Below are 25618 nucleotides of genomic sequence, written 5' to 3' on the forward strand. Positions count from 1 at the left end.
CACCATGGTAATGAAAAGTTTTGTAATAAAATAAAGCCTTGGGTACAAGTTCAAATTGCGTAAAAGGCCCTTTCTATGCAATGGCCTGGACGGCTCCTTACGGGTTCAATCGCAGTGGTAAAGTGAACGAATAAATAATTTTATCCGTAGCCAGGAGGGGGAACTAAGTGATGATATGATTTAAGGACAATAGAGGGGCCACAGTTCTAAATGCACACTGAGAAAGTGTTTTAGGATCTTTTGTTTAAATTTTTCGACGGAGTAAAAATTATCGAAAACACATGTCACGCAGGTCCCCGGGCCCTAAACTGAGCCGAAGGAGACAGTCACAACCTGGGGACGAAATAGAATCCAAAATGGCGGCTCTCCTGGACTTGAAGTTTTTTCGTTGTCCAGTTCAAAAACAACGACGAGTTACATTCCGATACGATTTATAAATGGATAGAAGGGTGGAATATTTTTTCCTTTTAAATTGACGTCTAACTTGAATAATGGCAATAGCTAGCAACTGGACGTGGGAAAAGAAGTATTTGACTTCCCCGGTCACGAGTTTAGAGTTTGTTGGTTCTGACTTGGTTCTTTCAGGTGAGGAATAATTCATTTGTCCACTTCCGTTGATCTTAATCAAAAGATAGCTTAATTTTCACCCGATGATTGTCTCCATTGGAGTTTTCTGCGATCCAGTTTGAAAAGATCCTCTCACGGCCTTGGAGGGAGGCATGACTGCCTACTAAACAAATCAGAAAAGAGATCAAATCCTCCAAAGTTAGGTAACTGGAGAGGGGGAAAATACCAACAAAGAGAACTTAAATGCAAATGCAGAGGAAAATTCACAATTCCTAGGGGCAAATCTTATATTGAAGACGAAGGATTCTCAGACATTGTTTATTTATTAGAGGAGATAAGTAATAATTTGCCCAAGCTTCAGATCTGTCTGATTTTTTACAGTTGATTTACTTCCACAAATCAACACACCCTAGAAAAATTTTTAAAGGCCTCAGTGTAGATACCCTGTTGTATGCCTTTAAGGGAGAGGGATAAATATGACAAGCAAAATATTATAAATTAGTATATACCATACATACAAGTGAATAGTACTTTTCTCTCCTGCTGATTTGCTGGTTTGGAGGCATTTAGCAAGAACCATTCACCTTCAGGCAGTCAGTGAGACAAGTGAGGGCATTTAGAGTTAAATTTCGGTCAATATTTGGTATATTGACAGTTTTTGGTTTCTGTGTGATATAAAATTGTACTAAAACAATTATTCACCTGTGTGCCATGAGGCTCAGTAAATATCCACCACTATTCACCTCCACTTGGGAAAATAATTGTGAATTAGCAGATATTCATCTGAGCACATTCTCACATTCTATTTGCCACAATGAAAAAGAAAAAAATCACGTAATTACCCAACAGCATTCAAGGCTAATACTTTGAGATGACCTGGAATGAAATTGGAAAATTAAAAATTGAACTAATTAATAGTAGAGAACTCTATCAAAGTAAAAGTATTCCAAAATATTTAATTAAAGAGTATGTAATTTGTCAGTCATTTTTAAAAAAATGCTGATTTTACTTCCTTTAGGAAATGGACCATTGCTTGGTGTGTATTCCGCAGCAAAGGGAGTTTTATTAATTGAAAAATGTCTATTGCAAGGCTCAAGGATACATGGAATAAGAGGTACATTGTTCATTTAGGTTGTTAATTTATAGGGTTCGACTCTAGTTTATTCAGGATGTTCTCAAAATAATGAGAATCTATGAAATTTGTTGGTCAGATAGAAAAAATCTCAGTATGTTCGAAACAATAGCATCATACCATGGAAAGTGCTTGAAAAATTTTACTTTAGTGCTAACATGGAGAATTTGTTCAAAAATCATTACTTCTTTGGTTGAAGATCCTTTCCTTTATTCTCATGATCTTATTGAATGATTCAGCAGTATTACTGTAAGGAGAAATTAAGTGCTGATCACAATTAGGGGTGAAATGGTTTAGTCAAGTAATGTATTGCTAGTAGAGTTTCTATAATTGTAAGTTCTATGTTGTACTGTAAGTGAAAAAATAAAGAATTGTGGGTGAGAACATTGGAGATCCATGTTTCCTGTGTTCACTGCAAATGTCAAACCAAGGTCAGCAGTTTGTGGTTAGAAGTGAGATTTTTGAGACTTTCAGGTTTTTAGATCAATGTCAACTTTCACCTGAAAAAAAAAAATCAACATATGTGCTGCCATCTTGAATTACACACATGATGAAGGTCCTTCATTTCAAACACAAAATGTGGTGAAAAGATTGATTTTCTAGCATTTCAAAGGGATTTATTGTAAAGAAAAGACCTCACCTCACTTATATTTATAGGACATACATGATAACTTTTAAACAGGGAGAAAAAAGGGCAGAGAGACTTCAACTACCTGAAACTGCCTTGCCTAAAGATCAAATGTGGATGGCAAATGGCGAAAGTGACCACTGGAGTCTGGTCATGCGACTCCACATATTCAGAAACAAATGTGGATCTAAAACTCTATTATAAATAATTCCAAACTCTTGTATATGTCCAATCACATTGGTTTCCCTTGTTTAGGCGAAAAGACCTTTGGTAACTTGGTGCTTATATTTGGACAAAAGGTCATAAGGGTTGTCAAATTACAAGAGAATCCCTCCAATTCAAGTGTAAGGTAAGAGTGAAATACTGAACACATTCACAATTTACTTCTTATAGTTTTCATTTCTCTATGATTAAATTCTGAGAATTTTGGCAAGAACATTCATGCTAGTTCTGGAAACTTGGTCTTGAGTACTAAGGGCACAGTTTTTTCCCATGCTGGCCTTCCTAGAATGGTTTAGAACTTTTTTTTCTGCTTGTTTGCTTTTTTTACCCTACTGACCAAATCAGCCTCAGGTGGCTTTTGGCTGATCTGGTTTTCTTTTACCAGGTTGGGTCAAGTGCAAGGCAACCTTAGGGTCAGGGAGCCTGATCCATTCTTTAGAAAAGAAGGATCTCTCTTTGTTTTTCTTTACAATTTCTCATGCCACTGACGAACATGTTAGGTATTCTTTTGTCTTCAGAGTTGAGGCTGCATCAGATATTGTAGCTTTTCCTGATCTGATCTGGGATGCTCATTGGCTGTACCAGGACAAGGTACCAAAACTAGTGGCTATTGCAACTGCACACAATGCTGTATGGTGCTGGGATTGGAAAAATGATGTTAAACAATTGGTTGCCCAATGTGAAGAGCCATGTATACTGTATCCTTTATACAGACCTATAAGGCCATAAAATAGTTTTAGCAGGACTCAAGTAATTAAGCCTTTTCTACCAGTTTGTTTCCTTTAAAGAAATACCTTCCCTTGTTTGTGAAAGATACTTTAAACAATCTGAAAATAACTTTCAATGAGCAGAAGATTAGGTATTTTGATTTGTTTCTTTTTGGTACCTATTTATTTAATAATCTATTAAATTCTAGAAAATAAATACCCTATGTAGTGTAATTAACAAACAAAATTCCTATTAGTGACTCGAACAATTAACATGCAAACAATAATGTAAATAGATCAACTGTAATTCAATTTGACTAGTGTAATTGTATTGTAATATACGTATAATTGTAAGTAGTGCAAGTTAATGTAGTATAAGCATCGTGTAAGACGTAAGTATAGTGTAAGTACATATTTAAGTATAATATATAGAAAAAAATTTTTAAAAAAATAATGAAAAAAATTTAAAAAAAGAAAAAAAAAGAAGATTGGGAATTACCAAGTTAGTTCATGAACAGACTACTTTTTTCTTATGCCTCAATGAAGTAATTAGTGAAACTCAAAAGATATAAGGACTTTATGTTGTTCTTTCCTTGAGTTTATTCTGTGGTTGATTTTGATACTCTTTAGTTATTTCCCGTAACTTTCTTTTGGTAAAGATATTCTGCATGTTTCTTTGGATCTGATTTAGAAAATTTGATCATTGCATCTGGCACAGTTTTTAATCAAGTCCTTCTTTGGAGAGTGCAAGGAAAGAAAGACGGAAATAACCGAACACTAATTCTGCAGAGGCTTACAGGTCACTCTGGAGTTATTTTTGCCATAAACTTTAACAAACAAGGAACACTTTTGAGTTCTGTTTCGGATGACAGGAGCATACGACTATGGAAAATAACAAACTTATCAACACTTGAATCAAATGGCTCTGTGGAACCTTTGCTTGTCGTTTATGGGCATTCTGCACGAGTCTGGAATGCAAAATTGTTGGAGATGTGTTTTGTTAGTATTGGAGAGGACTTGGTATGCAATGTGTGGAGCTATGATGGAAGCATTGTGAAGTCCTATAAAGGTCATACAGGTATCAGGCTACTTACTCCTTTACACCTTAACATCAGCATGCATATTCTCTATACTGTGCTCTATACATTTCTTAAGATGTATAGAGGAGAATTTGTGTTACAATCCAAAGCGTCTTTAGTTGGTGATCATTTACTTTTTTTTCTCCTGACCTTAATATTTGATTCAGGGGTGAGAAATTAGATGCTAGCCACTCTTAAGGGTCAGTAGGTTATTACAAACAATGAGGATGGTTTTTCATACTTTAGCAACCGATAGAGTAAATTTTTTTTCAAACTGATGCGCTTTTTTTTTCACAGGTTCTATGATGTAAGACTCAAACCAATTCTTCAATTAACCAAAAACTTATCCTTTGTCCCAAAATGTTTTTAATTGGTTAATTTAAACTTGAATAATTTTGTTTTCAAGAAAATATTTTTTGAAAATTCATAAGTGCAAGTTTTTACAGAGACTGCATGGCAAATTATTTTTATTTTGAAGTGACAAATGATATGTAGCCTAACTGGCTAAGAGCAAGCCAAATTGATTATCCAATAATTTTTAGTTTCTCAAGTATTTTTTAAATTCAATGTTATGTACATGTGCCTTTCATAAACTGAAGGAAAGCTCCTCTTGCTCTCAGAAAATTATTTATTATCATGGTAATTCTAGTTTGAGTGATAAATTAAAGTAATCCAGGTTGATACTTATAATACGACCATCTTATCAACAAATTGTATGACTGAAAAACTAAAACCAATTTCCCACTTGATCCTCTGTTTTGTTCTTGAGGCTTATTGCACAAGTTGCTTTCTCACCAGCCCATTTTTATATTTACCTTTGTTCTGATTGGTTTTTTTACTTCCTTTATAATGGTGTTATGATACACAATTGGTTGTTATATGTCTTGATAAGCTGAATTATGTACACATTTTGAATCATTCTTACTTATGATTTGTTGGAGGACAGATCCATAAATAACATCACCATAAACAAAAGTTTTCATGTTTACCTTATTAATTAAAATAGATTCCATCTTATCATAAGTCTGTTCAGTGATAGATCACAGAAGACCTAAATTTGTGGTAAGAACAGCAGTGTTACACTCAGCTGGGCTTTCTGTGCCACTTTTTTGTTTATACCACATTTTGATGTTTTCAGTGATCTTCTGTGGAACAGACACTTGACAACATAGAATCTATTTTTCTATGTTTTTACATTCACTTCTGTCAACTGTAGCCTGTTGTAATGAGCCATGTACCATCTTCCGCAGGTCGCAACATCTGGAGTCTTGCTGTCAACCAAAATGAAAATCTCATAGCCACAGGTGGTGGAGATGGAAGCATCAGGCTGTGGCCATTATCAAGTCCTGATCACAACAGCAATGCCATTTTGAGAGAAGCTCGTCTACCCTCCATAGAAACTACAGCTAACAATCAAATGAACACAAGAAAAACCAAAAAGGAGGATTATCCAAGATTTGTGAGCTTGTTGGACCAGTTTAACTTGTTGATCATGACAAATGAAGGGTGAGTAGCTGTATTTTGCCAACTCTTTGTACTAAACAGTCACAGCAAATTGTTTCTAAGACAGTGCTCATAATTATGAAGTTTTCTATTGAGAGAAATTGTTCATATAAGAGAAGCAATTGATGTAATTTATAACAAATGAATAGCTTCAATCTTTTTTTCATGCCTCTTTCAATGTTCTTCATTTGTTTACTCTTTTGCTACTTGGAGAGCTCATTGTAAAGACATTTTTCCTTTTAAAAGGGAACTTACAAAAGTCAAACAGACAGAAATTTTAATATTAAGAAAATCAGAAACAGGAGTTAAATTTGTTTGCAACATTCTTCAGGACCAGCAAAATATATAGAGAAGGTATCAGTTAGGAATTAAGATACCTTACTATTCAAATATCAGATTCCAAGATCTTGAGATTTTAAAGGTGTCACTTTAATCAGTCCAAATCTTTTATTTCTGCATTCTGTCACAATTGAACTGTACCAGCCTCAAAGACAGAAGGCATACATCTGCAGGAACTAGAATGCTGCCCCCAACTTGTAAAAACATACCTAGAAATGCGAAAATTACAGGAAATAATATAACTAAAAATAGTAATATTAATTAAACTATCAATAAACTTCCTCTTCTAACCAGGTGTCTGTATAAGTACAGCTGGATGAAAAACAAGAGTTCTCCTGGAGACCACAATGTCTTGTCACTCAGTTCAAACACTGATGACACAAATCATAAGGATCAATGGAGGCTGCTTCTCAAAGATGCAGAGTATTCCTCATACAGTGTTGTGGCTTTGTCTCCCTGTCACAAGATGGTTGCTTTTGGAAATTTGAGAGGGAAAATCAAACTGCAAGATGCAAGTGAGTTAGAACCAATGTGGCTGTTGATTGAAACCAAGATTGTATTAACTGTAAAACAACAGAGGCAACATAATTATACTTTCTTCCTTCATGTCATGGAAGGATTTTGTTATTATTTGATAATGATTTTTAGCTGAAATATTTTTGCAAAAAATCCACATCCCCTCATGGATGGCTGAATTTTTTGAGCCACTATCATCCCCTTGCCTTGGTTCCCAAACTCATTAGAGATCCCATTTAGTTTGGATTTCTGAGGCCAAAGACCCTTCCTCTTCTAATCTATATATTTACATGTGCATATAAAGGAAGGGGCTAGAAGTATAATTCACAGTCAATAGAGGAAACCAAACATGAATCAAAGTCCTTCTGTTTAAGGGATAGAACTTATAGTAATAGCCTAGGGCGTTAAAGAATGTACTAAGAAGTATTGTTTTTCTCATACAATTATGAAAATACCCAAGAGTATTCTGGAATGTATGACAGACAATGTTTAGAATTGATAACTTGATCATGGGAGTCAAAGGGTTAAGTTTTCTGAATTCTTTTAACAGATTTCAATTATCCCAGTGTTGAACTACAGGCCTACTCAGGTAAAGTACACAGTCTGCTTTGGAGCCAACAGCATTCTCCTCAGCATCTCTTTTCTTGTGGACCAGATGGACAAATCACATGGTGGAATATCATTTGCACAAAAGGAGAAACCACTACATTTAATGTGACTCCTTTGTGCATCTTCACTCTTCCACCATCCAAGCAACGTTGGGCATCAGCTATTGAAATTTTCCAATTATCTGATAAAGAAACAGTGACCAACAAATCTGCTCTGATAGTCTGTGGGGATAGAAAAGGGTCATTGCATCTGTTTGATGCTAGCACTGATGATTTGACAGCTGAAAAGGCAAGTTGTCTATGTTGTAGTCTACAGATTTAAGATTAATAGTGAATCTTTGCTTATTCCATAGCAATATTAACTTTTTACTCTCTAACATCAGTACCCATATTCTTTTAACTCTTCTCTATACATTTCCTTTGGTACTGACAAGGAGAATTTGTTCAACAGTAAAAGCATCTCAGCTGTGATAGTGCCAGAAAAAAGATGGTCAATATCCAGCCACATTGACCTTGTGGTTGCTCAATATTTCACAGCTCCAATGCACTGTCAAACAGACAGTTACCAAATTATCAACCTTGTTTTTTTTCTTGATATAATATCAAACTCCTGGTAACAGCTGTAAAAAACCTTGTTTCCTGTGTCTCTCCTCTTCTTACCCTCCTGGGTACCCCAGGTTGGTGGGATGAAAGGAAATACTGGGAACCAGTTGGACAGCCTACAACAAAATGTGTGGTTATCAGTAAGGAGACCAGCAGAAGTTTAGTTTTTTTTGTTTGTTTGTTAACTTAAGTTTTTAAGTACAATGGTCTAAGTTAAGAGTACTTGTACCAATTCTGGTAAAAATAAAAGAACTCTTTGCTATGAACTTAAAAAACAGCTGCTAAAACCTTGTGTCCAGGGTCTCTCCTCTTCTTACCCTCCTGGGCACTCCAGGGAGGTGAAAGAGGAGAGAATCCAGAAACCAGTTGTACAGCCTTCAACAAAAGTTATGGTTATCAGTCAGGAGACGTAGATTTCGGTTTTTGTTTATTTGTTTGTTTGTGTTTTTTGAGTGCAATGGTTTAAGTAAAGAGTACTCTTATAAATTCTGATAAAAATGAAAAAGAGAAATGGAACTCTTCACTTTGTACTGAACAAAGTTGTTTGAATATATATCAATATTTGAATCTTTCAGTGTATTGGCCCAGCACATTCCCTTCCTCTGCTTCATGGTAAAGCTGGAGTAAGTCACTTGTGCCTTTATAATAACACAATGTACTCAGCTGGAAGAGACGGAGTGTACAGGCAGCTTAGGATACAAAACAATACTCTGGAGGTTATAGATACCAAAAAGGTATTTATGATTTATATTTCAATATCTTATAGCTAATTCTCCTCTCTAGTTGCTACACATTCCTTGTAAATTTGTTTCAAGAATTTGGTGTTAGATCAGGATAACAACTTCTACCTGATAAGTTAGAGTATTCCCATTACTTGTTTGCTGGATAATGTATGGATATTTTTGGAAGAAGGTACATTTTAATCACCTCAGGGAGTTAAAGGGTCAAATAGATGTTAAGGAAACAGACAAACTGTGGTAGGTTAGTGGTGATGACCAACAAAGAGTTTCCTCTTTACATTATCAGCACATCTTAAAGCAGGAAGGTAAGAAGAGCAAAGAAAACAATCAACAGTGAGCTGCTTTTGATTCAATGCCAGATTCTCAGGGATAGAATTATTAGAAATGCATCACATACACTGCTGAGAATTTATATTTAGATCTTGGTAGTGACAGAGATAGCACATTGTTCTATGAGCATGGTGATATTTTCAGATGACTTACTTAACAGTGACTTAAAAACCTTTTACCTCACCTTCCCCTTGACACTGACTTGACTTTTAACTTTGACCTGGACAGACTGTTTTTGCAATGTATTGTCTTTATTAGCTAGAATTGTCATTCTCTATCTTTTTCTTTGTCATTCTTAATCTAGTATCATGCCATTTCAATTGAGACTTTGATTTGACCACAGTACAGGCCTTCTAATCCTTTAAATTCACTACTGCTTGGTGTTCAATAGTTTTCATTACTGCAAAGATTGCTCTAATGACTTATATTCATTGCATGATCTGCAGTTCACATAGATATGAGAGCAAAGATTGCTCTCATATTCATTGCATGATCCACAGTTCACATATATGATTTTTATGTATTCACAGTCAGGTAAAATGAGTGTAAATATTTGATGAAAGTTAAAGTAAAGGGAATTTAGTTTGAGTTCTTGTAGGGTTACCCATCAGAAGTTTATTTTATCAATGTTAAGTCTGGCCAATTTGCATATTGGTATCAACAACCTAAGCAAGCAAAGAAATGGTCCTTGTAAGTAGAGAGAAATTTAAGCATTTGCAGCAAAAAAGCCTGAAGAAATTCAGGCTTTAACCGAATTGGAAGCCATTGCCTCCCAGATGCTAGCTGGTAGGCAATGGCTTCCAAGGATCATGTCTTTGGCTTGACTTCTATCTGCTAGTCAAATGGAATTTATTTCATTACAAAAAAATTGATGCTGACCTACTCTTTAGGTCTACAAAGGCCTAGACTGGGTGGAGCGACTGCTATTCGTGGACAATGGAGATCTTCTCATTGCAGGCTTCCATGCTGTAAGACACAAGTGTTTTTTTTTGCCACACATTTTATTTGCCCAAGCAGGATAGCAAATTAAAACACTTTCAATTCTTATGTGATTTTGTTGTATCTCACCACACAGGCATATTTTGTATTATGGAGTGTACAGCACAATGAGCTCTTGTGGAGAGTAATGTGTGGTGGAGCACACAGAGTCTGGGACCTAGTCCTTCAACAGTCGGTACATACTTAATTACTTGTTCAAGAAATCACTCACACACATGCACTAAAGGATTTTGAGATTTATCGATAAGAGTGATGGTTTAAAAGTAGTCACAAACTTTCTCTTACTTTTAATGTCAATTATAATATTTTTTTTTTTACATTTTGGAAATCCTTGACTAACCTGCTCGTCACAAATAAGCACTCAGAAGTTAAAATCATTCTCTCCCCCCCATTTAAATAATTACCTCCTCTTTCCCCCTTCCCTTTTTTTAGTGGATGAGAGCTCAGACAACTATTGATTTTAGTGTTGGTTTTGCCTTGAACACCAATACCATACTTTCTTCAGAATAATTAACAATTATTCACCAAAGTGGAGGTGAACATGGTGGATATTTACCAAGCTGCTTCACCGCTTGGTAATTATGCACCACTTTCACCGACCTTTGTGGTATATGCTAACAAAAATTTTTTTTGTAATAGTTGTAGCTCTGTTAAAAAATATAAGAATCAGCTAGAATATGACACTCGGCTTGTGTAGTATTTTTTCTGTAGAAATGCTGCAAATAAAAAGGAAACATCTCATGTAGTCGTGATCTAGGAAAATACGAATAACTCTTTAATTAACTCCCTCTATTTTCTCACAAATTTGAAGTAATTGTGGTGGACATGATTGGCAGATATATGGCATTTAAATTTATTACCAGGATTCATCTGTTTGTGGTGGAGTGCTGGCGTTTATCAAAGACTCCACTATTTACACACATAAGATGACCTTCCCGTGTGAGCTGAAAAAGGCGATGTTGAAGGTAATCAACTTTGCTAAGTACATAATTTTTACTGGTAGTGAAACATGTTATAAGTCTACATTTTGATTTTGATACATACCCTTACGTGTGCTGATATTAGAGACCTTAGCAAACCACGACGGCAAAGGCAATGAAGACGTGGCAAAATGAAAAATCTACTGGGCAGAATAATAGCTCAGCACATGCGTTTTGAAACTTTATCCATTTTTTTAGCCGTCCCATCCAAAACCATTAGGCGAAATCACCAATCACCAAGTCTAAAAATGGAAACCCTGTGCGTAAATTATGTAAGTTTCCATTTGGAACTCAACGCTTCCCACATACGCTATATTGAAGTTAAAGGATGGCGCAATTGATAAAAAAAGACAGTGAACACATTCTAAATTCTAGCTGAAAATATAAATTCATTTTTTTATCTACCTCCTCCTTGGATATTGCTGACCTAACTGCATAAGGTCCCTACTAATTTCCACAGGTTTACCATGTGAATTTTTGAGAGAATTTACTCCTTTACACAGTCAATCTTTATTCATGAGATCACTTTTTTCTTAATTCACAGTCAGGTTTTCATGGACGAGAAGTAACATGTATTTGCCATGTAGATTCAATTGTGGGACAACAAGGTAGGCAACTAGAGTAAAAAAAGGTGGGGGTGGTGGTGAATTTGAGCCCAGTCGTGTTCCAGTTTCTTACAGTTTACAGGAGTTGGAAAAATTGCCAAGGTCAGACTCCATCTTAGAGGAGGCTCAAACACTGTAGTTGCTCCAATTAGCCTGAGGGGATGGGGGATGGGGGGCATGACTTATTAATTTCCATGTCTTTCAGATAGAGGGCTCAGTCAATGTGGAGGGGGGGAGCTTCCACATATATGATAAACATTATGTATAGGGTTGAAAAACCTACAAAACTCTTCCAAACCAAATATATGTTAAAGCTTTTGTTTACAAAGAAAGGGAGTAGAGTGGCTCAGAAGATAGGGGTATAAACGTGATGCTTTGGATAGGAAGGGGTAGCTTCCAAAAATCTTAAAGCCTTAGACTGGGGGTGGTGCTTATTTTAGCGTTTATTGCAAACCAAACAGCACTGGAAGGTTTATCAAAGTTAAATGATTAGTTCTATTTAACCCTTTGACCCCTAACGGTGATTAGCATGTAATTTCTCCTTACCACATCACCCCTGAATCACACATTAAGGTCATGAGAATAAAAGAAATGATCATCAACTTAAGAAGCTCTTGATTGTAAAACAATTTCTCCTTTTCGACGCCCTAGGAAATGTAAGGAGAACAGTATGGAGACTATGCATACTGATGTTAGGTTGTAATGGGATAAGGTGTTGAAGGTGTTTCTTACTTACTTGCTTCTTTTTCAGGTGATATCAGCGACGTATTTGTAACAGGGAGCGAAGATACCAACATCCAGCTGATGATTTGTATCCAGTTTTTTAACAGTTAGAGTAGTTTTTTTTAGGGCCATTTAGAGGAAAGAGAAGGACTTAACTGCTAATAAAGTTCTGTAGTAATAATACTAATTGAGGTCAAGCATATTTTACCCAATTTTTCTATAGGGTTAAAAAGTATCTTCCACCGAAATTGAGGCACATCGAAAAAAGTATTGATTTTGTAAGTTTGTTCTCTTTAGCTCACCAATAGATACGTACCACATACAAAAAAAACACCATTATGGCAGTGAGAGAATAGTTACATTACCGTCATTACATACTCAGATTCATGAAGCCTGAATAATAAAATTTCTAGAGTTTTTAATAAACTTCTCCCAGTGACAGTTCTCTCACTTTTAATCGAATTTCATTAGATTATAAAGGGGGCAAGTTTCTAAAGAAACTGACGTTTCGAACAAATAGGTTTGCCTTTTTGAAGATGTCACCGGAGACTCTCACGGTGTCAGAAAATGTCGAAAAATTGGACGTTATCTGCCTTATTTCAATGTAATTGGGAGTGACGAAACTTTGATATTTTTGGATACTCTCTTTCTTAGATTGTTTCCTTAACTCTCTTTCCCCCAGCTGACCGTTCCACTGGTATGACCTCGTCAATTTTCACTGCCCATGGCCATATATCTAGTGTCCGTGCCTTGTGCGCCACCAAATCCCCAAGGCCAAACATACAGCCAAAGGAACAGATAAACGGTCACCCCACAAATGATAGGACTTGTCATCTTCTCTTTTCTGGCGGGGGACGTGCCTCACTCAAATGCTGGCGCGTGGATCTGTCACGCATCAATGACAGTCGCCAGGGGGATAAGATGACGCCTTCACCTATGGTTTTTCTCGGAGAATTTTCATTTCGCTTCAGTAATCACCGGCGGAGACGAAGGAAACACGATTCTCAGTCCTTTTCAGAGATTAGGTTTATGTCTTTGACGTCATTGAGTGCTGCTAATTTGAAGGACAGCTGTCAGTCGTTGTATTTTGTCTTGGCAGCGTGCTCAGATGGGTTTGTCAGGTGCGTGTGATCCTTTTTCTGCTCTACTTCCTCCTAAAATAAAAAGAGTTCAGCGTGTTATTTTAGTAAGTGGACTCTTTGCAATGAGAATATTATTTACGTCTTTTTTTCCCTGTTTGAAGTTTGACCTGATGTATTATTCGCTGATATAACGCGTTATTGGCCTCATAATTGGCACGTAAAAGACCCAAAATGTTAGCAGTGAGAATGAAGCTGCAGAGGTTAACTCATTCACCTTTTCTGATAACTCACATCCCTCTATGAATCTTTGGTATACAGCCCGGGCTGTGTCAATTCTTTCGCTGAATGTTTTGTTTGTTGTCTTTTTGTTTCCTATCTGATGTTTGTTTTTTACCTTTATAAAGACTTGATTTGTTAGAGATTAAAAAGGTACCTTGTTTAACTCACTGCTAAATCGACCTTCATTGAAAAGCAGGGGCAAAACCCACCTAAACCGCACGCTCTTATTTTGATAGAAGGAAAATGATAAATGTGGTTACAATTAAGTATGTTGAAAAGTGATTTTGTTTCCTTCTAATAATTTTTTAGTAACTTTAAATACTGACCTCTTTTCCCTTCAGAATTTTTAGCTTTGATGAGCGACGAAACAGGTTTTCACTTCTGGCTCAGTCCCTATACCTGAAACGCTGTGTGCTGACAATCAGTCACGTGATTGATTTTTGTACGAGCGGTAGTCCGCTGGTTATGATGTTTGCGGGAGACACAGCTGGAAAAATTTCTTGTTGGGACATCACTTCATTGTTATGTAGCCACATTAGGGAACATTGTGACTCGACGAGTGTGGAGGACACTATAATGACAAATACAATGAATTCAGAAAAGGAAACACTCCCTGCAGGGGACTCATTAGTGGAAAACAAGCGAGAAACTGTCGATAATAATGAAGGTGAAAAGACAGTTTTAGACGGGCACGTCTCTGTAGAAAAGAATGATACATCCCAACCTAGAATGGCTGCTTTGAGCTCAGAAAGTTGTGTGACAACGGACATTTACGTTTCATCACGCGGCAGTTGGAAAGAAGGAGTACTGGAGGATTGTGTGACTGATTGTAACGTATCTGAAAGTGTGACAGTTGCTACCAAACAGCAGACTGAAGAAACAAACGTAATCGTTGACACCGGTCCTTCAGCACAGAACCAAGATTCAGTCAACTTTGGACAAGAGGTTTTGCATGAAGCTATCTCAAATGATCTCATTTCTATCGGAAGTGAGATGCCTGGTCAAATTAGTGTAACTGATCAAAATGGTGAAGAGTTGAATGCCACACTAGTAGGCCAAAGTGACTTCTCGTGTCTTCCTCTCGTGCCAGTCTTCCTCGGTCTTCCTACCCACGTGTTTCACGCGCACCAATCCGGTGTAAATGCAATCTCGCTCGTGAAAAATGACGGTAAGATGAAAGAAAGGATCACATGTGGGCAACCTTGTATAAATTGGTCTTTGTAAGAACCCATCGGAGGCGATTTTTGTCACAGTTATAACCCAAACAGAAACAACGCGGCCATTTGGGAAAATGTCTCGCTTAAATTTCGCCATGGGTATTGTCAAGCAACTTGTATGGGAAAGATCGAAGAGATTTCACCTCATCGGCAGTATAGTAATCTTCTTTGTGAAATTTTTGCTATAAGGGTGTTACAATATCTGCATTCTGAGTCATAATGCGCCTTGCAAAATTACCTCGAAAGAGACTACAAAATATTAGCTTAGTAAGATGGAAGAACGCGTAAGTGGCAATAATACACCAAGATGGAACAAAGATAGCTGGGGCAGGAGGAGATCAAGACTAAAAGCATATGACGAACGTAAATTTTTTTTGCCTTCAGCAATCTGTAAGGTTCTCAAACCGTGACGCACCAACTTTTATGTGAATAATGCACCCATTTTAGTTTCAGGACAGTACTTACTGGTCAGTGGTGGGGATGATGCTGCACTCTACGCTGCAGAGTTTAACTTGAAGCTAAACAAGAATGACGTCACCAAGGTTCACGTGACCCGTGAAGTGTCTGAACCGTTTGCTCATACGTCATCAGTGACAGGTAACGATGGCTCAACCTCGTTTTCAGGGTCCTCTCTCTTCTACTTCGAGAAAGGAAAAGAGAGACCTTGGCAATGAGGTTGACAGTAGATCACTTGAATTTATTTTTAGATCCTTTCCTTCGGGTGAGGTTCTTGACGAACGTCGTCGTGTAGACTAAGTATTCGAGGATGTCTAACCATCATGATCCACGCAATAAAAGATTAAAATGAAACACTTCCCGTTTTCAAAAAAAGAAACGCACTGAATGAATATGGACGGAATCGGCTGAGATTGAAGAAGAATTGAATGAACTGATTTGCTAAAAACGATATTGCAAAAGTGTATGACGCTCTGTCAACTAGCCTAGGTTATTAAATAACTTTACGAACAAAAGGCAAATTTTTATCTCTTCAACTCCTAAGAGTGACTAGCATCTAATTTCTCCTTACAATATCATTCAGAATTACACATTCAGGTCATAGGAATAAAGGAAGTGGTCACTAACGAAAGTAGCTCTTGATTGTAAAACAAATTCTCAGCACCTTGTATGGGAAATGTATAGAGAACAGTATGGAGAATATGCACAATGACGCTGGGATGTAAAGGGTTGATGGAGTTTCGTAGCGAGCATCGATTTTTTTCCTGGTAGATATTGCTTTTCAAGTAACTTCCAATGTTTCTTTGTTCTTTGTTTCTTTGTTAGGTGTTAAGGCTTTGAAGGATGGATTTGCGATCTCGTCATCTGTAGATCAGAGAATCGTTCTGTGGGAGATCGTAGATTCAGGGCAGGTATGTAGTAACTTAGCTGAGTAATCTTGCTCGTGCGCCGACTTGGCATGCGCTGTAAGCTTTATCTTTTTTAGCTCAGTTTAAAAAGGATCAATCAGGACAAGGCACTCTCCTTGAGCTGTTTCTTCAAACCGAAGTAATCGGAACAATAAACGCCTTCCACTCAGCGGACGAATGACCTGTCTATTGATTACTGCTCTCGGTTTCTCTTAAGTATGTCGCATCTGGATAATACTTAAGTTTCAACGCAGGTTTGTTTAAGGTGGAACCAAAGTTCTTACTCTTGCGTTTTCCTTTCGCAAGTAGCAAGTATCAAGGGAACTTGCGTTTTAATGACTGTGTCCGATCCAGAAATTTATCCGTGCGGTTTTGGTCCTTTTGAACATAGACAATTGTAAGGGCTTATTTCAGCTCGAATTTGGGTTGGTTGTTGCAGTTCACACGACTGGTGAAATTCTTCTAGCAATAAGTTCTCCTTTCAATTTTTTTAAGGGTTCTTCAGTTTTCCGTCTGCGCGCCTCCGAAATCACGGACGTTGCCGATGTCCAGGACTTGGAAGTCTGGGGCGAAAGGTACTCTTGACTGCAATACGTGAATATTTAGGTTGGATTTGTCCTATTCTTTATTTTTTCTGGAAATTTGCGCAATGATTTTTATCCTCGGAAATCCTTATCTTCTCGTTATCGTTAATTGGAGTAATGTTCCGTGGAATTTTCTCAGAGAATCGCTGTAAGTTGACTCCCATCCCCTACCCCTTGGGTTTTCTTCCACCACCCACCAAAGGCTTGAATGTTAGAGATAAACAACACTTACAGATATGAACCTTGCGCTGATGAACAAGCTAAAAATTTCAAGCAAATAAAACGCTTTAGATTGTGACAACTATAGAAACATCGAATTCGAGAACATATCAACAGGAACCCCAAAAATAACTTTCTCAAAGTGAAAAAAAAAGCAACAATTCCTGATGGAAGCTACACAAAAACTCTCTCAAATCTAAATTTCGAACTAGGTCCAACGAGCAGGGAATGAAAGGAGATGGAAAGAAATGACGGGGAATGGTGGGAAATGGAAGGGAAGCACGACATTTTCTAATAACGACCTCTTCCGAGTTGCTAAGGATAGAACTAACCTTTGCAATCTCGGTCAGAGTTTGTACCTAACTTCGTCCTCAAAGTGCTTTTCATATTCTACGAGAAAAACGCATTGTGGACAAGATCGTTTTTCAAACACCTCCCTCCTCCTCCCGCTTTCCCGTAATTGAGATCATTTTGAATGGCCCCTTTATGTTCGTAGATAGCGACAAAATTCCACCTTATGTTACTTTAATTTTTGTTCTTTTGATTTGCAGGGATGGCCTCCTAGTCGCTGCAGTTTGCGGAGTTGGCTTGCAGACGTTTGATCTTGTCGGACGCGGCTAAGGCTTGCCATTTCTTCACCTATTTCGAATTATTTTAGTAGCCCGAACTTAAATTTTTACTTAAATTGGCAAACTAGACCTAATAAAATTCAACTGAATGAAAGAAGCGCAGTATTCTTTGGTTTGCGCCTAAAACTAGTTGCCAGGCAATGTAACAGGGTAGGTGTAATTTGAAAGCGCGAGAAAGCATTGAGCCTGGAATAAATTCGATTTCATCTTCCTTTGATACCAGTGCATTGCTCAAACATACTGAGCTATCAAGCCAGCGGGGGATATAACACTCTCCTTCTTTGTGTTTTCAAGTTGCCCACGAAATAGTTTACCTGGCTTTCTTTCTTCCCCCTTCAAAGCTTTGTCTTCAGATTTAGTTTAGCCACAACGCAAGGATTTGTGGGGATTGGAAACAAGTCCCACAGAAGGAGATCGAGTCCAATCAAAGTGATCCTCAACGATCTCAACTTTCCTTCTTGAAAATTTAGCAGATATCTAACCCTAGTTATAATGTATTTTTTGTAATTTTATTTTCTATCCAAATTTCTACGTAGAATATTCTAGTTTTCGAGACATACGACACGCCCTATTACGCAGTACGACAAAAATGCAAAAACACACTTTCGAGCGAAAGCTCAAAAGATACTAAGGGTCATATTTTTCTTCATTGAATAGCTACTGGTGGCTCCAATGAGAAAAAAGAAAAAGAAAAGTTATCAAAGCTCTGAATTGCATCATTTTTGATGTGTCAGCAAAACTTAATGAGGAAGAGTAAGTGTTCTCTTCCCTTTTTCCCTTTTATTTTCGTTCGAGAAAGGAATAGAGCAATTCTTAGCTTTTTCATTCCCACCGATAATTACTTTGTGAAGATTTAGTTTATCTGAACATTTAGGGGTTACGAAACGAAGATTAAAGCAAACTTTGAACTGCATCGAGCGTAATCTACCCAGTGGAACCTGGGTACCAGGATGCCAGATGTTTGTTGACGTCACAACACGAGGCTTTCAGTTTTCAAAACATCATGGCGACAGCTGTGATATTAAATGCAAGGAAATTTTTCCCGGATTTTCAATGCAAACGTCATGTAACATCAACAAAGGAGAAAGAAAATCATCTTCATGAAACCTAAAACTTTAAGAAAATCACGATTAGCCGGAGCTGTCGCTGTGGAAGGCTCTAGAGCTCGAAGAAGTCAAGCGAACTCGATAAAGCTTCACGGGTCTGTAAAGAAAATTGTTGTTTGGATAAGACGGCATTCGGTAGATTGTGAGCGGTTGAGACATTCTCCTCGATTTGGACGAATTTTCACTTCCTTATTAGATTATTTTCATCATGCCAAAGAAAGAAGAAAGCTTAAAATGGGCGTGCAAGTATTGCACATACTTTAATTGGCCCTGTTCTGTAAAATGCACTTTGTGCCGTGCACCAAGACCGCCTCGAGTTATCACGCAAGAAGCAAGCAGAACAACAAATGTATCAGAGGATATTTACGAGGCTGCTAGCAGCGACAGGATAATCTCAACTGACCCGATAATTTGCTCGTCGAGCGACAACAAAAGCTTGTCACCACGACTAACCGAACAGACAGAAGACAACTCGAAATGGACCTGTGCTTGTTGTACGTACGAAAATTGGCCTAGGTCCCTTCACTGCGTGATGTGCCGAGCTTCAAAACAAAAATCAGGCAAGAATGGAAGGTACACAGAGTCTGGAAATGGAAACAGGGATGCTTCGTCTAAAAGTGTGTCTCCGAAGTCACCTCGTTCTGTTGGTAACAATGGTAGGTTAGACTCCAAAACAATCAACAATGACAAAAACCGCGCGCTGTTGAAAATTCACAAGTGGACTTGTCCGCAGTGTACGTACGAGAACTGGCCAAAAACCACGAAGTGCGTCCTTTGCAAGTGTTTGAAACCGGCCAAAATAAAACAAGAAGAAGTTGCAAAGAACACGCTGCAAGACAATAACCCAAAAAGACCATCCACGTCGAAAAAGAGATCGCCTACTTCATCTGTCAGTGAAGCCACTTTAGAAATCCAGCCAAGCAGTCAGATTGGCGAAACGATCATTTATGATATTCCATCCTCGGATGATGTTAATGATAATGAAGAAGTTCTCCAAATCCGAAATTGTTTAAAGGACTCTGACTGGCTGTGGTTGAGTGCTTGTATAGGCGTTGTTGAAGGTGATACGGCTTCTGTGGAGAGCTATTTAAACTCGGGTAACGATCTTTCCAGACAATTGACAAGAGAAGATTGTCTGGTGCTAAACCGACCTGGAGTGTTTGAAGTGGGGCACACATTAGTACATTTGGCCTTTAAATTTAAAAGAGAGGAGCTCATGACAATTTTGCTCACTCCAGAAGTGACAAGCCATCATTTAAGACGTGTCCCCTGCATTGCATGCCCTGAACTTGCTGCAGACATTAGGAAACAGATGGGTCACACCATGAGGCAACGTAAAGGAGATTGGCGTTGTTACTTCTTCACTGATCAGGTTACATTTGTTCTACCAGCAGGTGAGAATTTTAACCAAAATTATTGTAATTTTGAACACCTTGTAAACTGGACTATCAGCTTTTTAACTCTTCAACTCTCAGACATGATGAATATCTCTAGTGTTATAAATAGCAACACGTTAAATCTCTACCCACCCTGCCACCTGATAAAGATTAGTAGTATAGCAGTCAAAACATTACAATCAGTACAATTCATGTACATTGTGAGACAAACAATGAAATGATTCTTTTATGTACAAAACCACAAGTAACAACATTTTCTATAACATATCCAACTTTTCTTTACAATTTTAATGCATGAAAATAAGAAGACCTGTTAGCCTGAGGATGTGCATCTTGAAAAGAACCAAACGATCCCGCCTAATTTAGTATGAGATATCTATTAGCTGGAAAGGAGAATTAACAATCAGATCAAGGGAGATGATGGGTTAAAATTAAAGCTTTTCACACAGAAGAAGAATTTTTGTTCGAAAAGAAAACATGGCAACCTATGAACCTCTCTAAGACAATAGCTTTCAGGCATTCAGCCCCAAAGATTTAACCTCTGGTGACTTGCACCCTTCCTCTTTATCTTTACTTTCTGTGGTTTCCATAGTCACAAAATAAACCCTTCAACTCTCAAGATCTGATTGTTTAATCTCCCTTCTAACTGCTACACAATTCCTTGCAAATCAGTAACAAGAATTTGCTTTTAGATCAAGATAACAACTTTTACCTGATAAGTTTGAATATTTTCATTACTTGTCATCATTATTGCCAATGCCAAAAAGTCAAGGAGGTTTTGCTTTGTTTTTGGGTTTTCACATAATTGTAGATTATATCACAATATTAACTTGTTTCAGAGGTTCAAGACTTTCCAGGAAGAGTACAGAGGCAAGTGTTTGATGACATCTTAGATAGGGAAGTTCAAAGAGGTAAGATGAAAAGTCATCTTATGGTTATCAGAATTGATATCAGATTTCTCCTGGTATTATTGGTACTGCCAACCATTCTTAAATTTATCCACAATACTTGGTATCCTTCCATTATGAATGTTTTGAATAAGAAATTGTGTTTTTCAGCATTTTAACTGAAGCTGATGTTATTAATTTTCATTATAATGTGATAAGTGATGCTGATTGTTTTCTGTTATTCACTGATCAAACTGTGTGGGAGAGTCTTGCCCAATAACACAAGGACTTTGCTCTCTCCATCCAATGTTCAGTTTGGTTATATTTCAATCCAAAAGTTATCCAATTTGTCTCTTCTTCTCAATGTTTGGTCCATTTCCCCGTCAGTTCTAGAGATGGAATCTCCTGTTATCAACTGGAGTGAAGAGATTACTGAACAGTTAGGAAGTAGGATCTACCCCTTATGGAATCGTTCTGCTGGTGACTGCCTTCTAGACTCTGTTCTTCAAGCTTCGTATGGTGTCTTTGACAGAGATAATACTCTAAGACGAGCACTTTATGACAGCTTAACAGAAGGAGGCTCAAGGTAAGGGAGATGTCATAATTTTGGGCGAAGTTTTAACATCTTTTCATACAAACTTATAATCCATTCACCCATTGAAACCCATTACCTGTAAATTATGGTCAATTTCATCTCAAAACTTGGAAATGGATGCTGTGCAAATTTCTCAGATAGTTGTGTAATTTTTCTTCAGCAATTTTACTAAAATGAGGTGAAGGTAGCCAGCTGAAGATTGCAGACTATCCTTTGATTTTGGCCAGCTTCAGGGTCTTACTGTTAGCTGTCATTTGGATAAACATGGATGCAGTTTTTTTGTTTATTGAATGTAGGTGTTTGATGAAAACTGTCTCAAGGGAGAAGTTCCACTGATTTTGAAATTTCTTGGGTGGTGTTTTTTCTTCCAGGTTTTTCAGTAGGTACAAGGAGTGGGAATCTATGCAAGCAGAAACTCTTCAATATTCTCTTGATGAAGATCAATGGGAACAGGACTGGGCCTCCATTCTTAGTCTTGCTGGTCAGCCTGGAACTTCCTTAGAGCAGTCACATGTATTTGCTCTGGCACACATTCTACGCCGACCTGTAATCATTTATGGTGTGAAATATGTCAAGAGTTTCAGAGGAGAGGTGCTTGGGCTTGCTAGGTTTCAAGGTACTTTTCACTTGGTTTATCATGCCTTAACCCAACACAACTTAACATCAGCATGCATAGACTGTAATACCTACTGTTTTCTAAACATTTCCTAAGGTACTGGCAAGGAGACTTTTTTTTAACAATCAAGAACTTCCTTATTTGCTTATCCTTTCCTTTATTCTCATGACCTCATTGTTTGATATTGGGTTGATATTGTAAGGATGAATTAGATGTTAGTAACTCTTAGGAGTCAAAGGGTTGAATGTGTCTTACTGTCTGTCTTTTGATAATGTCCATTTTCAGTAAAATCTTTCAAAATTGTGCAGCATAGTCAACATATGATAAAAGGAAAATGTGCTTATGATGGTTCTTTTCAGTGGATTAACAACGATTGTTATTGACGAAACCTTTGATTTTTCAAGAGTACTTTGAAAATGGCTTGCCAGATATCTTTGGATATATTATCCCTTAGTATTTTTGTCATTTTTTAAAGGATGTTACCTCTATTGTTTGTTTTAGGAGTCTATCTACCTGTTTTATGGGAACAGACTTTCTGTTGGAAGAATCCATTAGTATTAGGCTATACAAGAGGACATTTCTCTGCTTTGGTGGCAATGGAAACTGATAACTCTAATGAACTTGGTGCAGGAGCCAATGTGGATAGTATAGACAGTGTTCATGTGACCTATTTACCTCTGGTTGACTATGAGGGCAAATTACTACCTGTTCACTTTTTGTCTGCAGAGGAGGTTGGTATTTCCTCATTACAAGGATTTTTTAGATGCTTCATCTGGATCAAACCCTTTTAAAAGATTTACCTACTTTGCTGTTTTAGCTTATCCCAGTTTTTTAAAGCATGAAGAGAGTATCACAGTAGAGCATTTTCTGTTGTAATTGCAGCAAAGATGATGATTGTTTACTCGGGTTTTTGACCCTTTACAACCTAACAACTGTATCCAAATTCTCCATACTGCTCTCCATACCTTTCCTAAGCTGCTGGCGAGAGGAATTTGTCCAATAATCAATATTTTCCTAAGTTGGTGATCATTTCCTTTATTCTTGTGACCTTTATGTGTGATTCAAGGTTGATATTGTAAGGAGAAATTAGATATTAGTCTATCCTCTGGATCTAAGGGTTAAGCTTATTAAAATATATCATGTAATCCTTGTCTTTACACTTTCAGAGGGGTAGTGAAGAGCGCCTGTTGCATGAGTGGCTAGACTGTTGTGTGACAGAAGGTGGGGTCCTAGTGGCAAAGCAGAAGCTGACACCAAGACCTGCACTTGTCAACCAACTGATTGATGATTGGTTAGATCGCTACAGGAAACTAAACAAAACCAAATGATAAGGATTTTGGGTTAGAACTAGATACTTAAGATACTAGCTATGCCTTTGTGTGACACGGATGTTCTGTGTTGACATATGTATTTTAGATCAACTGCCATATTGGCCACAAGTTTTAATCCTTGCCATAAATTTCTTGGTTTGTGAGGAGGATCTCTAGGGAAAGCAGTTAGCAAAGTCATTGAGATGTTAAGACTTGTCTAGTCTCTCCTTTACAGAGGAAAAATTGTGGCAAACGCAAGTGAAGCAGTATGAAATGATAGACCTATATTCTGGAATTTGCAGTTTTCAAATCATCAAACTCAGCTGTTTGTACTGAAACCTTGCTTCTCAGATTCTGACCACAAAGCTCAGCCATACACCCTTCTTATGAAGAGGTCCTGTTCACAGCCTTTTTGTCCTCTGTATTGATTTTCAAAATTAACTATTATGATACTTCAGAAAACTAAGGAAAACAGAGATAGTACAAAAGAGTTGGCTTTGGTTCTATGTGAGTGTTGAATTTTTTTTTTTAATTGTGAGGGGAAACTTCATGTAACAGTTTGCACTTGATAACTTGCAGATATTCTTTTCACTGTGACCACATACCTTTTGGGAATTCTTGTGTATAATCACAGCAAGTGTTATAGACTAAATGGTTTCCACATTTTGAATGTAGCTTTATCACATTTTATAAATGTGAAATGAAATAAATTGGCTAATGATCATGTAAGATGCTAGTTGCACATATATTGTTTATATACTTAATTTTACTGCAGTCATCTTATGACAAATTCAAGTGACAGAGGCACCAGCCATTATCTTAAAATCTGTTTGATATCAGAGTGTCTCTTCGATTACTGAAATGAAGTGCTTCTGCTTTGGCTGTGTTAAGAAGTGTTATCTTGTATGGCACACTAAATGTTCACAAAATATTTTTGTCCTTTTTTCCTGCTAATAATCCTAGGCAACCATTTGATACCATTACAGTATGCTAATGTGGGAAGCATGTTTAATAATTAGTTTCAATTCATACTGAGTAACAACACCTTTGAAATTTGAGTTGTAAGTTTTGGGAATATGGAAAAGGTATGACTCTTACCAAATGGTCTTCAGTTTCAGACAAGCTTGTAACCCATATCTATCCCAAATCAATATGACTTCAAATAGGACTAGTTTGCAAGCCGCAATTCAATAATAAGGACATTTCAGCCAAAGGTTTAGTTTATTTTCCATATTTGAACATAGTATTTACTCTAATAATGATTATTCAGATGGGTCTATGTTCAAAATTACGTTTTGCTGTTTTTAACATGGTCCAGTCTCCCAAGATTAATGCATACTGTATTTAGGCTACATTCAAATCAAGCTTTAAATGAACCATTGGAATTTCTACATTTGAATATGCAAGAATTTCAAGAAAACGAGTGTACAAAAATATTTTCAGTTAGGTTGCTTTATAAATTACCAAATGTATATAGTTTTTGCTGCAGTAAACTCATTATTCTGCTTCTCTTGTTTTGTTATTAAGAACTTTGATTCGTTACGCATGCTGTCTGCATCAAAGCCCACATCGGCTGAGCTGTACCAGGAGGTCTTTGCTGGTGAACACCTCACTCTAATAAACCACCTGCCAATATCTCTCTGAAATTCCCCTCCTTGTCATGTCCCCGTCTTGAGCCCAAAGCCTCTTTGAAACACCCCCTTCCCCTTTGAAAAAGAAGCACTTCCCGTAAACAAAAACTCCAGTATTGTGTTCATCCACATCCCTGCTATAATGAGGCTTTCTCTCTATTAGACACTAACCCCTTAGGACTTGATGGGTTTACATCAGCAAAATTTTCCCAACTTAACTTTTATTTTTAGTATAAATAAGCAAATGATTTAAAGTGCAACTATGGAATAAATAGGCAGACACAAATTTTAAGTTCTGATGACCCTCTCTCCTCAAAGGTGACTGAGTAATGTGAAACCACAAAAAACCGTTTTTCTTTCTTTCTTTCTTTCTTTCTTTTTTTCCTTACTTTAGTGATTAGATCGCACCGAGTTACCTTTT

The 25618-nt window shown here is 37.2% G+C and overlaps 2 protein-coding genes across 2 annotated transcripts; both read left to right on the top strand.

Moving 5' to 3' along the window:
• Positions 1–326: 326 nt before the first annotated feature.
• Positions 327–17749, top strand: LOC113682250 (tRNA (34-2'-O)-methyltransferase regulator WDR6). Its single transcript, XM_089197339.1, has 20 exons — positions 327–585; positions 1586–1681; positions 2583–2676; positions 3068–3247; positions 3916–4334; positions 5586–5841; positions 6472–6692; positions 7244–7590; positions 8480–8638; positions 9865–9942; positions 10050–10148; positions 10837–10938; positions 11498–11561; positions 12310–12369; positions 12964–13402; positions 13984–14810; positions 15307–15456; positions 16141–16226; positions 16719–16798; positions 17578–17749. The coding sequence occupies exons 1-20, from the start codon at positions 492–494 to the stop codon at positions 17645–17647; spliced, it is 3921 nt and encodes a 1306-aa protein (XP_089053465.1). The 5' UTR covers positions 327–491; the 3' UTR covers positions 17648–17749.
• Positions 17750–18625: 876 nt separating this feature from the next.
• On the top strand, positions 18626–25075 carry LOC113682351 (ubiquitin thioesterase ZRANB1). Its single transcript, XM_027199548.2, has 6 exons — positions 18626–20155; positions 20998–21069; positions 21433–21631; positions 22012–22256; positions 22758–22987; positions 23423–25075. Exons 1-6 carry the CDS (start codon positions 18970–18972, stop codon positions 23582–23584), a joined length of 2094 nt encoding a protein of 697 aa, XP_027055349.2. The 5' UTR covers positions 18626–18969; the 3' UTR covers positions 23585–25075.
• Positions 25076–25618: the final 543 nt, after the last annotated feature.

This window comes from Pocillopora damicornis, chromosome 2 (assembly GCF_964200805.1).
Source record: "Pocillopora damicornis chromosome 2, jaPocDami1.2, whole genome shotgun sequence".
Classification (NCBI taxonomy): domain Eukaryota; kingdom Metazoa; phylum Cnidaria; class Anthozoa; order Scleractinia; family Pocilloporidae; genus Pocillopora; species Pocillopora damicornis.

What these genes read in the sequence shown, in the direction of transcription:
- LOC113682250 (XM_089197339.1), top strand. Translation starts at nt 492, where the DNA reads ATGGCAATAGCTAGCAACTGGACGTGGGAAAAGAAGTATTTGACTTCC. An exon ending in AGGTTATAGATACCAAAAAG is followed by an intron (nt 8,639 to 9,864) that starts GTATTTATGATT and finishes CCTACTCTTTAG; the next exon opens with GTCTACAAAGGCCTAGACTG. An exon ending in TTGGAAGTCTGGGGCGAAAG is followed by an intron (nt 16,799 to 17,577) that starts GTACTCTTGACT and finishes TTTGATTTGCAG; the next exon opens with GGATGGCCTCCTAGTCGCTG.
- LOC113682351 (XM_027199548.2), top strand. Translation starts at nt 18,970, where the DNA reads ATGCCAAAGAAAGAAGAAAGCTTAAAATGGGCGTGCAAGTATTGCACA. An exon ending in TGGGCTTGCTAGGTTTCAAG is followed by an intron (nt 22,257 to 22,757) that starts GTACTTTTCACT and finishes TGTTTGTTTTAG; the next exon opens with GAGTCTATCTACCTGTTTTA. An exon ending in ACTTTTTGTCTGCAGAGGAG is followed by an intron (nt 22,988 to 23,422) that starts GTTGGTATTTCC and finishes TTACACTTTCAG; the next exon opens with AGGGGTAGTGAAGAGCGCCT.